Genomic DNA, 13,251 nt, shown 5'->3' on the forward strand with positions numbered 1-13,251 from the left:
GGTTTGATGTTTTCAGGTAAATAGCCGCAAATTTTAGGTTGTCCAGAGCTGACTAAACCATTTGCAGATAAAGCTGATACAATGGATCACATAGTGTATCAATAATATGGCAGCAGATGATGTAGAAAATGATCAACATAATTCGTTTGATATACAATTAATTTCACTAACTGCTGATAGTACAGGAAGTTCAAACGAAGCATTTTTGATTAGAAAAAATTTCAGAAAATATTTTAATTCACTTTTGGGATTAATTAATTAATTAATTAATTACTACTTACTATTAGATTATTGTACTTTCTTGCTTATCTGCTCCCATATAATATCTTATTTTTACGTACAAATTCAATTCGCAACAATTTGCAGTCGTCAAACATCACTGACCGGCTGGCAGAGGAATAGGAAACTGTGTTCATTCCACAACCCACATAATCCCAAATTAGACTTTAAGGGATGTAATTTTTACTGGTTTATTTTTAGATTAATATGCGTCACTATTTTATTTTATTGTTATTTTTCTTCTTCTCCAGATTTTTTAACCAGGGACAGAAAATTTAACTTGCTCAGCAATATAATCAACGAAAATGTCTAACATTTCTAATATTCTTCTTCCTCGTGCAGAATTATATGGTTGGTTAGTTTTAAGATTTTCAGAAAATCCAACATTTATTATAAAATTTGTAAAACATCCAAATCGTCATGTCGAAATAATTTTGCCATTACCGTTTACTGAAATAATAACTGCTTTTATAGTACACTATTTAATTAAAAGCGCATCAAAAACATGCCGAACTACCTCTGTCACTTTTCAAAATTCCGACTTGTCTGGCAAAATTCGTCGTAATATATGTAATTAGGGTTACGGTCAATAAAATTTGGCCTTAACTTCGGCAATGTTTAGCGGATTCTTTAGCAGTTCTGCAGTGTTCAACAGCATGGCTTTTAAAATGAACCAGCTGGTGCTCGTAATGGTGTTAATCTGCTCTGTACACTCTCAGGTAGGAATATATTTTACGTTGAATCAATATCTCAATTCGATTGATATAGTAATACTAATAATAATAATATTAATAATAATAATAATAGAATAATAATAATAATAATAATAATAATAATAATAATAAAATACAATATTAATATTTTTCAAAACAAAGTAAACAGATAGCTCAAAAGCGGCGCAGTGTTGCCTTAAATAGCTACTCTACTAAACCGCTAAAGAACTATTTATATAATTAATAAATTGCGCACTATTTACACACTACAGAAAATGCAACTAAAGATAAAGAATTTGATAACTCAATATAATCCCTTGATAATAACATAATTAGTAACACATTATTAGGAAAACTGTATTTGGAGCAAATGATCATTGCACCTTTTTTTAAATGAATATAAATTTAAGTTGCTGAATTCGTGTGACAAAGAATTATAAACACGAATTGCGTTGAATGTGAAAGATCTACGAAACAAGGCACTCTGATGATGTGGCATCGTTAGTCTGTAACTGTATCTTACATTCACAGAATGGATAGTACTCCTAGGAATAAGCCGCTCTCTCAGCAAAGTGAGCGAATCGAGGCTATGGATAATTGGATATGGATATGAATACATTGAAATGAAGAGCTCTTCTTTGTTCCATTTTAAGCCAATTAAGTTGACGATATGTAGCAGATACATGGTTCTGCAACCATTGAATACGGCACTTACACTCGTTATCAATAAAAAAACCATACACTACATCACAGTAGTTAAAATGTGAGACAACAATTGACTCACATAATTGTTTCCTTAGCCTAAATTTTAAAATTTTAAAATATTATATTATTTAAACATGACATTGTCTTTCCATGTTGAGTGTGAATTATGATGTAACCTCATGAGACTGGATTGACGTAAATCCTGATTTTTATAAGTAGTATTTCTCTGTTGAGTATTAAGTTGATTTATGTCAAGTCATTCACAGTTACAGTTTATAAAATATAATATGAATAGATATAGTTTTATCCTTCGAAAACACTTATCAATAGTTATAAACTTTGTTGGTCGCTTCTACCTTAAAGGTTGTATGAGATGTCCCGTCTGTAGCGGTTAGTAATGTAATCTTTTAATGACCGATACATAATTTATAAAACTTCATTAACGTAATCCCATATAGCATATTATTGTGGGGAGACTCTTGAGAGGCAGACAAAATCTTTAAAATTCAAAAAAAGATTGTTCGAACTTTGTGTTGTGCATGAAATAAGGATTACTGTGAGCCAATATTTAAAAAATGAAAATACTAACTCTCCCTTCAAATTTCATTTATCACTGCATAATGTACGTCCATGAAAATAAAAAAAATAATTAATTCCGTCTTTCACATGTATGGCACCAGGCATTGAAATAGTCTGTGTGTTCCCCATCATTTTGTAAACATAACTCAATCGTCTAGTAACTTGATTGGCATTAAACTGTATAACAATATACCGCCAACTCTCAAAAACAACTGTTCCTCATTGGAATTAAAAAAAAAAACATTGAACACATTTTAAAATAAGAATGCTATTATAACTATCAAGATATTTTTTCAATGAAGCTTTAAAAGCTACTTGACCTCTGAATTTTAGATTGTTTTTGTGTATGCGTACACTGTTTGTTATATACATTGTATGTTTACTTGGAAAACTCATACAGACAACTCTAAATGTGTTGTTTATGTATGTTTGGCAATAAATTATATTATATATATAATATATATTATAGCTCATCATTTAAAGATGAAAACTCATAATCATAATCGCAAAATATTGCAACTGTGCGATTGGCGAGCAATAACAAAGATTATCAAGTCGTTTTTCTACAGTTAAAGAAGCACCGGACCAGGCGTAGAGCTTTGCGGCACCCAGCATTGTCAAATTTTTTTTCATCGTGTAAGTTCTACATATTGTTTGCGATTTATACCAATAAACCGAGAAATAGCAGTGATTTAATTGTCATAATAGTAATAAAATTAATATCAGTACTTCAAAGAATACAACTTATAAATGTAACCTCAAAACTTGAGAGTTACGGGTGCTTTTGAGGAAGAAGTGCGAGCGGTTAACGGCAAACGAATGGAAAAGGCGACAAATTGATTACTATCCGATTAGGAAACATAATTTCTGCTTGTTCGATTTACCGAGTCACCATTAGCGAAATTAATGACTGTTCCGTTATTAACGCAAAGTCTCCAGCGTGCATGCACATACATAGCAACGTAGATTATTTCTGATTATTTATACGCTTGTTTACTAGATGTGAAATTTATGCTGAATCGATACCTATATTTTCCGTTTGCAAAATTACAAAAAAAAAATACGCCGAGTTTGAAAATCAATATTGGTGATACGGCTTGACACCAAAGCTAAGAAAAAAATAATTTTGGATTCATTTTGATTAAGTTTCTTATTCAATATAATTTTATAATATCGTCAATGTTTTGTGGGTAATTTTTAATGATAAAAACGTTATATTTAAATTTGATTTGATGGGTTGAGAATCTTAGACATCAACATCAAATTGCTTCCCAAAATTCAACATTTTTTGAGCTTTAAATTATTTTAGTCACGTCTGAGTCGCTTAGTCTCTCAGGTCTGAGTACAAAATTGATGTTTGATAAAACATGAAGAACTAAGTTAAAACTAATTTTTCTGTTTTATTTATTTATTTCATTTATTAGTATAATATATGTTATTAACGTTTAAATTATATATCTCGCAATAAACAAAAAAATTTAAGACGATGATTATTATTAGAAAAAAAAAACAGTGCCACTTGGGTTTCTTATCATCCGTCTCTGGACCAATATCTGCAGCTTGGAGAGTTTGGAAATCTTGAAATTTGGATTTTTGTTCGGGTCTCAGAGCAGAATAGAGGAAACCCAAGTAAATGGATTTGTTACGTTATCGTTATTATTAAAATAAATTTTTAACGGCTCTCAAGCTTTGAGTTGGATTTGAAGACAGTTACCATATCATCTAACTGGTAGTGCACAGAACACAGCAACCGTTATATAAATCTGTACAAGTCCAGATAAATTAAAAGCTTATTGCAATACACGTTCAACTACCACTTAGGCCAATAACCAAAACTAATCAAGACTAAGTGGGGTTAGTGAAAACCCAATTTTTACCATCAAAAAGTGGAGAAAAAAGCCGGCAAGTCAGTCAAATTGTCGCTATTACACATATGATGAATGTTTAAAAAGCATAGTAAGACAAACTGTCAGCCAGCACGTCAATTCTTTGTTCTTTGTAGATAGTTAATTAAGAAAATTAATCGCTGTGGATACATTGATGATGATTATTCTCTCCTTCATTAGCACCTATGGTATTGTCCTGTGGGGTAACTTTTCTACAGCTGATCGGGCTTTTAAACTCCAAAAGAAGGTAGTTGGAGTATTGGTGTGTGCAGGTTGTTTAGAGCATTGTAAGCTTTTCTTTAAAAGATTGAAAATAATGCCACTTTCATGTCTATCATTAAATACTGAAGGTACATAGGGGCAAGATACATTTAGCCTGAACTCCTTTTATCATGATTATCCAAAAAAAAATTGTAAAATCTATGTAGGTATAGTAAACTACCATAAAAAGTGAAAGCATTATTATTATTAATTGTTATTAATAATTAATATTTAATAATTTTCAGTATAAACAGGTTTCTTACCCCACTAGCAAAGAACATTAAAGTAAACTAACATTAACATAAAAAAAGTTACAACAAACGAATTTTCACATTAAGAGGAAGAGAAAGTCGTCTATGATAGAGGCAACATTATACTTTATGACAAACATTAATATGGGAAGTGATTTTCTGAATTTACCAAGTTTTAATATTTTATTGCGGTGGTTCATCATAAGCCGTCCTGTTTTCTATGATGATACATAATACGCAATCTGCTACGCAGTGATAATTTTGATACTTCTAAACGCTTTGACACATTTATTTTAGAATTTCAATTTATTTGACCATATACTTACAATTTATATAATACAGGACATATAAAAAAAAGAATCAAATAAGATAATAGAGTGATATAATTTTACGAAAAATGCTAGATAAAGGCATAGGTATCCATCCTAGTACACTCTCCGTGGCACCGCGGGTTGCGTTTTTGGCATTAGACCCACATGTATTGACCACGAGACCGTGAGTAAACTTCGTTGCAATATAAACATCATCATCGACGTCGTCATCCATAGCAGTATTGCAGAATTCTTCTTGGTCATCTTCTTCGTCTACAATTTTTTCTTCATTTTACTCGCCAAAATTTTTCTTGCTTTTTCGTCTTCTTTTTGTGTTAACTGGCGTTGTGTTTAACACGCGTTTTACCTCTTTTACTCTTATCTTATTTTCTCTAGGTGTTGCTAGATGAATCCGTGATAATTTATTAGTGGTCGCTAGTTTTAGTCAAAGAAGTTTAACCTAATCTTTCTTCAGGCTGTTGATCCAAAGGCTTGTCTATGGTTAGCGATTCCAGTTTTGGAAAAGGCATAATGTAGCATATTTTGTCTAAGTCATCTTTGAATTTCTTGGCCAATGTATGTTTGTCCAAAAAATCCAAATTCTGGATGCTGGAAAACTTTTGTGACTGCTATGGCCATCTAGAAGCATGAGTACTATATTTTCTAGAGAAGCTTTGGTATAGTGTGCAAAATGTTGAAGGCACTTTAGTAAATGTTCTACTGTCATCCAACCCTTTTCTTGGTAAAATTCTTGGGTAACTAGGAGAGCACTGTCCATAAGTTCGTTTACAAATTTTTGCAAAGATGAAGACTCGTGGTATAAATGTGCACGTGCCCCAAATCACTCTCAGATGTTTTACACAGTTAGCATTGTTAAGAGCCCTAAACTGCTTGCGGCCTTTAGTAGCAAACCCTTTTTGAGGTTTTTTTTTCGTATAGATTCGTCAACATCATATGTTTTCCAGTTTATAATTATAATAACGCAAAGTGGCCTCTAATGAAGCAAAATGCGATCCGATGTTATTATGTATGTTATGATTTCTTGTCAAAAAACCTTTTACCTGCTACATGCTAGCTATCTGCTTTTCTCGATTAAAGCCATGACGTAAGTTGTTCGCCGATGCAACTGGTAAACTAGTCTTCTCAGATTGTTGATAGTGGAACCAAAGAACCTTAAGCCCATTGAACTGTCATTCCTTCTAAATTGTATATGCATGGTCATTTCGGGAGCATTAAATGATTTGGCAGCTAATTGCCAATCCGTTTTCTTTTCTTTTACGCTATCTATAGCTTCTCGCCTAGCATTTGCCATTCTTGCATTCTCTTCCACTTTGAGTGATGACTGAAAATTAAAAACACATCTGAAATGTCAAGGACATCTATAATTTCGTTTCCTATGGTGGCATATAGTGCCATCATTCGATCACATCATTATGCCATCAAAACAATAGCTAAATGTTGGAAATGAAATCGAATATATCACTTCGCACAATTATATTCTCAAATTAAAGCTATATGTAAGAAAATATGTTTCGTTTGTACGTAATTCATGACTATATAAAATTTGACATCTAAGCCTGCAATATTCTATATTGAGACTTACCGAAAAATGATTTGAATGATTGGCCGAAGATTCTAGAGATTATCTCCATTAACACCCGGAGTGTGCTGATACGTATTCTTCTGTTGAATGAGTACGTTCGAAAATAAGTTCGTCGTAAGCACCATGCCATCTTAGGCCAATTTCTAGGACGATCCATTTACCTAATCTTTGCCTGGGAGACCCGGTGTGGAACTCGACTAATTCATAGACTATGAAAACCAAAACTATGTCAATCAATATCGGGAACAGACTTGTCAAATCGTAAATCTTCTTTGCGAACTTTATACCGCTCACACAGAGTTTCCCGCGATATGTTAATATGAACTTCCCTTTATACTTTGACTTCAGACGTTTCCTGAAGTTTAGTCAATCCCCGGAGACGCGACACTTCTTCACGCAGATTTTCCCATTCGTATGCTTTTATTTCACATGGATTCGAGATATATATTAAAAAGTTATAATACAATACACAAATTTCCTGGCGCATCAGTTTGGTGTGGCGATATTTTTCCATTAAAATGATTTGTTGCTTCAATATAAGTTGCAGCTTCCGCCCGAAAGGCTTCAGGTCGTGATGAAATACAACGCGGAGTGTCAAAAGGAGAGCAAGGTGCCGCAGATGATGCTCATGAATACGCTGCGAGGAGAATTCGAAGAAGATGACAGACTGAAAAATCACCTCTTTTGTCTGGGCAAAAGAATGAATTACATCGACGGCGAGGGGAACTTCAACGAGACGGAAATTCGCAAAGATATGAGCACCGGACTCTCGAATGACAGGATCGAAGTCGCAGTAAAGGAATGCTTGGTGCGGAAGGCTACTCCTATCCAGACTGCATTCGATTCCATACATTGTATATCTAAGGAATACAGATTGTGATTGGTTTTCGCTCTAGTTACATTCGCGTGGTTTTGATTACATATAATTAGATGACTTTGAAAGCAGCTTTTGTTTGATTGATCCCTGTTATCATCAAAATTTAAAAAAGTGTTGCTCCATTTCAGCAGAAAATTATTTTTTCTTCGAATTGCCTGAAAGTACTGCAAAAATTAGCATTCAATATGCTGCAGAGCTCAATAAATGCGTAAATGAGATTTATGGAAGACCCAGGTGCAGGGCTAAGGTAAGTAAAATGGACACAGAAAATAATACACATTTCACACAGTTTTGATGTTCATTGTAGTAAAATATGCCTCTCCTGCACAATACAATGTGCTTGAATGAAACAACTATTTCCGAAGTAAAATAAACTTCTGAAACATAAAAATAAAAGAAATTTTCAGGATATAAGAAGTGAAGTTGTGAAGTTGATTATTGATTAAATATCACCAGTATTTACACATTTTATTAATAAATGCTTTCGTGATCAATGCTTTCTTGACTGCTTCAAGATTGGTATACTCAAGCCCGCATACAAAGGAACAGACAAAACTAAAATTTCTGTCGTTCCTTATCGCTGATATCAGTATTTTCGAAATATTTAAGCAAATATTAAAAATTCGAATAATGAACATTTTGGACAACTTTGATTCAATACCAAATCGTCAGTAGGGGTTTAGGGAGAATAGATCGACTCAGAACGTAATTTGTGACCTTTGGGTGAGATTTACAATACATTAGATTCGAAATGGCCTAGTATATCGGTGTTTTTGAATCTCTCCAAGGCATTTGCAATCTACAAGCTACTGAAAAGCTGTGGTATATCACAAGGTACTGCACCCGGGCCGTTATTTTTCTCTATCTGTATTAATGATTTAATGACAATAAATTCCCTTGGAAAATAATAAATTTTGCCCATGATACTGCAATAGTGTATAGGCCAAATAAGACAAAATTAAAAAGAATGCATAGAAACCGATTTCATGATGTTTGTGTTATTGTTTGGGTACAATCAGTTAACCTTGAACTATATAGTAGTATCTATAATTATCACATGACAACAAAGATTTTACGATATGGTATTTTCCATATTTTTGGAGTTATACTGACTGAACTAACACACACAGCATTATTAAATTAACTTTTGAGATGTCATATTTATTCTCTTAAAAATTCTTAAAATTGAAATTTCTTTTGTGGTGAAGGAGTTTAGACGTACAATTACCCCTGATGAAAAAACAATGCTACGCCAATTTTAAAGTAAAAATTGGTGATCAAGACAAACCACCACGTATTGTTTGTTGGGTAGGTGAAGAACGTTTAAGACATTGAAATAATGGAACCAGGCGATCCCTACCTTTTGGAATATCTATGATATGAAAAGAGTCAACAAGTGACCATGAGGACTGTTATTTCTGCAAGTGCAATGTTAGTGAATATAATACTAAATATTTGAAAAGTATTGTTTATCCGAACATGAAGTCTGTGCAAATGAAAGAATGCTATCAAAATCTGAAACTACTGCTTGAGAAAATCAAATACAAGGACTATAGTTCGATGATTTGTGGTGATTTAAAAATTGTGGGACTTTTACAAGGTCAGCTTTTAATACAGATTGAGTATGTTTTCAGTACCAACCGCTTTCTCAGATGCAAAATTAAAGGAAGCAAATTTTGTAGGTTCTCAAATAAGGCGATTAATGGAAGATCAAGATTTTGTGAATACCTTGATCGAATCTGAAAAGATTGCATAGGTTTCAAGGGAAATTTAGGAAAATCGGATGCAATATGACCATAAATCAACACTGTTTACACTCACACTGGTGCAGTGGGTGAGGAGTAAAGGAGAGCAGAATCAAATGTCATATAGAAATTCAACTTTCAAAAGTTTAAAAATTGTTGGCCTGTTATTGACAGTCATTTCAATATTAAAAACATCATGCGCATTTTTTCGAGTTTTAGATACCTTAGAGATTTTACGGAATTCTTGCTTGGGATAGAATTGCCGAAAAATGGCTTACTAGAATAATATATAGAAAATATTTCCGTTACTCTATTGGTGGTTTGTATCGGGAGAGCAGACTAGTAGATGTGCAGCGTCAATACTGTTTTATATTAAGGAGGAATATATTCAAAAATAAAATTTTATTAAAGTTAGTAGAACATTAGACTAGGATGGGGTCGACTTCTATCACGACTTGTTCAAAGACAATTGGCCAGCGTTCAAGCAGGGATTTTGCACATACACTTAATAAATTTAAGAGATACTGTAAGTGTTTTTGTTTGTTGAATTTCTTCCTGACGTTTCGCTAGCACGAGCGGCTAGCTTCTTCTGAGGTGCTTCCATCTCCGATGTTGGATGGGACGCACTCCCGGCCGTAAGTGCCTGGGGAGGCCAACCAACAAGGAAAAGACAACAAACGCTAAGATCAGCCAAGGACAAGTGAGATCCACTGTCAGCCGCCGGAGTCTACCGCATACCATGCGTGTGGAAAGGTGTACGTTGGAACGACAAAAAGATCTGTCGCAACCAGGATAAAGGAACATCAGAGAAGCTGCAGATTGGGAAAAACAGAAAAATCGGCAGTAGCGGAACACGCGCTCAGTGAGGGGGATCACAACATTATTTTTAGGGAAGCCAGGCTTCTTGCGCCTACTTCGGGCTATCATGCCCGCCTCGTACGAGAAGCAATAGAAATCCATAAACATACAAATACTTTCAATAGAAAAGAAAAGACACTGCAGCTCAAACAAATTTGGAACCCCATCTTAAGGAACACAAGGACAGCCCCGGTAGTCACAACCACTCATGCTTTAAAATGCCCCGCCCCCTCCACTCCACGACTTCCCAGGCATAAATACAACTTACGGCCGAGAGCGCGTCAGTCTGCAGCCAACATCGGAGATGGAAGCACCTCAGAAGAAGCTAGTCGCTCGTGTTAGCGAAACGTCAGGAAGATTTCCACTCAACGACGGGCATTAAGCCCGAACAAAAACATTTACAGTTCAAACGCTGGCCGCGGAAGCCTTAATCAATTTTTAGAGATGTTGGGAGGTGGATACTTGGCAGTGACAGAAAAACTTTCGAAGATCAGATGAACTTTTATAGCGTATTTTGTTGATTTTGATTTCCAAACAGCTGTTTCACTCTTTTTACTTTTTAAATTTTATACGCTTACACACTAAGTTTGTATAACCCGGTTGTATTTCATGAACGTGGGAAGAAATACTAAAAAGTGACTGCCATCAAAGCAGTTACCTTTATTTCATAGGGATGGGCTACACTTAAAAGAGAAGGAAACTCCATTTCATCTCCAAACCAGCTGCTCAATAAAAGGGGCACCGATTGAGAGTGCTAGGAGCTCAACCCAAACGCATCATAAAAGAGGTAAGTGGGGGTATAATGGATCAAAAGGTCTGAAAAAGAATAGAAATAGGAATAGGAATAAGGGCTATTTCTTACCAAAACTAACCAAATGAAGGAAATTTCTTATGCATTACTGATATCATTGAAGACATTAATATCTTTTTTTTAGTGGTTGAACTAGAAACGTTATTGTGGTGTTCTTCCCAAAGACACCTTTTTTTGACGTGTCTTTAGACCTTTCCGTTAAAATGTTTATCTGCCTATAGTACTTTCGCATTACTACTAAACACCATGAAACCTTTAGAAATAAATAAGTAATAAGTAAATATTTATTTATATTTTATATATTTATGTGTCGAATGAGTTTAGATCGACCAACGAATTTTTGAAAATATTTGGCAAAGGAAAAAAATACGGCGATGCGTGATAAGATTTTATTCCTGCAATTGCTAATGCAATATTATTAACGGAATTTTTTCGTTCTAATTAAAGTTTTCCGTTGTTTTAAACAATATATATAAATAATAATACCAAAGTAGGATATGCAGCGCAATTTTTGCAACAATGAATAACAGTTCAAGTTCAAGCAATGTTAAAAAAAACCTTTCTGTTCGTAGTAACCATTTGCATTGCGAATTGTCAGGTGAGTTCTTCGATAAATCGGAATTTGCGAAATTTTCTGGCCAACTAAGATATATAAGATTTTTGATTCGAAATTTGCGTTTTAATTTGCAAAAATTATTTTGTTCGAATTTGACCAGAGTCGATTTTATATATTTTTTGTTTTTGTTCGATATTTTATATAATTTTGCACTTTTGAACTGCAAATAACAACCAAATTTGCAACATAAACTATAAACAATTTCAACTACTTAAAAAACTGTTTTATATCTGAATATAAAATTCAATGAAAAACACAATTATTAAGATTTTGATTAGGGTCCCTTGTGTTATTATAATTTAAAGATTACGCCGTCATTTCCATTACATTTTTATTTAACCCCATAATTTTTTCCTTGTTTATTTGTTTGGACTGTTTTTCGGTTTAGACCGGTTCAAATAGTTGTACCATCATTTTGTTCTTTTCTTTATTCCTCTTGCTTATACGTTTTTAATAGTGGAAGTAGTTAATTTGATTTTATTAATTTGCGAGCTTGGCTTTCGCAGGTTTTTTCCGAAAATGTTTTTTTTTAATTTTTGGTTTAAATATATTTTCAAAGATTTTTTATTAATAATAAAAAGTTTTATTATTTTCATAAATATTAAATATATTTTCTTTTTTTACATTGGCCAAATTCAAAGAAAATATAGTTATTGAATTATTTTATTGCAAATTTTCTTAATTAGGACCCCCTGTGTTATTAAAATTTAAAGATTACGCCGTAATCGTGGGCAGAAATAATGAATAAATATTTTTTTTCATGTTTTTTTGTTTTGACTGTTTCTCAATTTGACTTTTTCAAATATTTATACCATCTTCTTGTTTTTTTTATTTATTCCTCTTGCTTATACGTTTTTGCTAGTCGAAATATTCGATTTGATTTAATTAATTTTTAATCCGGAAGTTCTCAGTCCTGCTAATTTATGGTTGACTGAGAGCTAGACTTCCGCACTTAGTCATTGGTATTTCTTCCGAAAATGTGTGTTTTTTTTTAATTTTTTGTGTTTAAATATATTTTTCAAATATTATTTATTAATAATAAAATGTCTTAATATAATCATTAAATTATCATTAATCATTAATATATTTGTGGGCACCCAGTGCTGAAGTTATTTTCTTGATTTCGGGAATTTGACATTGAAATAGTAATCTAATTTTAGTTGAATATTCAATCGATCATGAGGCACAATTCAGCGTGCCAGAAACAGAGCGGCGTGTCCCAGTCGGTGCTTATGGGAACCTTAAGGGGTCAGTTTCCCAATAATCCGGCGTTAAAGACTCACTTGTTGTGCATGGGCGTGCGCATGGGCTACATGGACGGAAACGGAAATTTTCGGGAGAATGCAATACGCAGAGATTTATCGTCTAGGTTTCCGCCAGCTAAAGTCGATCGGCTAGTCAGGACGTGCTTAATCCGGAGGAATAGTCCGGAGCAAAGCGCGTATGAAAGTATACGGTGCATATCTACAAATGCTTAGGTCGTATAGCTTGTAGTTTTCGTTAAGGTGATAATAAAGAATATAAAACTTCAGAGATATTTTGTTAAATCACGATTGTGTTATTTTGGGCATGGCACAAGGCACAATAGAGAACTGAAGAGTAATAAGCATATTCCAAACACAAGATGTAACACATTAACTGCACACACAATAAACAAAACAGATTTAAAAATTATGATAGCGGCTCAAATTGATTTGGCTGAGATATGTTAGCGTTAAAGGTCTTTTTTAATGTGTTACCAGTACCCGTGCACAAT

General features: G+C 33.5%; 3 protein-coding genes across 3 annotated transcripts in view; 2 read left to right on the forward strand and 1 right to left on the reverse strand.

Annotated features, from left to right (window-relative positions):
* Positions 1-13,251, reverse strand: part of LOC132699254 (calbindin-32) — a 369,234-nt gene that overhangs the window by 140,686 nt on the left and 215,297 nt on the right. The gene's annotated exons all lie outside the window — the stretch shown is intronic.
* Positions 929-7,524, forward strand: LOC132706437 (uncharacterized). Its single transcript, XM_060677784.1, has 2 exons — positions 929-998; positions 7,130-7,524. Exons 1-2 carry the CDS (start codon positions 936-938, stop codon positions 7,466-7,468), a joined length of 402 nt encoding a protein of 133 aa, XP_060533767.1. The 5' UTR covers positions 929-935; the 3' UTR covers positions 7,469-7,524.
* LOC132704093 (uncharacterized) lies at positions 10,810-12,996 on the forward strand. Its single transcript, XM_060673858.1, has 2 exons — positions 10,810-10,855; positions 12,656-12,996. Exon 2 carries the CDS (start codon positions 12,674-12,676, stop codon positions 12,971-12,973), a length of 300 nt encoding a protein of 99 aa, XP_060529841.1. The 5' UTR covers positions 10,810-10,855; positions 12,656-12,673; the 3' UTR covers positions 12,974-12,996.

The sequence above is a fragment of the Cylas formicarius genome, unplaced genomic scaffold (genome assembly GCF_029955315.1).
Source record: "Cylas formicarius isolate icCylForm1 unplaced genomic scaffold, icCylForm1.1 PGA_scaffold_10__41_contigs__length_53128322, whole genome shotgun sequence".
Lineage (NCBI taxonomy): Eukaryota > Metazoa > Arthropoda > Insecta > Coleoptera > Brentidae > Cylas > Cylas formicarius.

Coding starts and splice junctions, on each gene's coding strand:
- LOC132706437 (XM_060677784.1), top strand. CDS start 936: ATGGCTTTTAAAATGAACCAGCTGGTGCTCGTAATGGTGTTAATCTGC. Junction 999..7,129: donor TCTGCTCTGTACACTCTCAG/GTAGGAATATAT, acceptor CTTCAATATAAG/TTGCAGCTTCCGCCCGAAAG.
- LOC132704093 (XM_060673858.1), top strand. CDS start 12,674: ATGAGGCACAATTCAGCGTGCCAGAAACAGAGCGGCGTGTCCCAGTCG.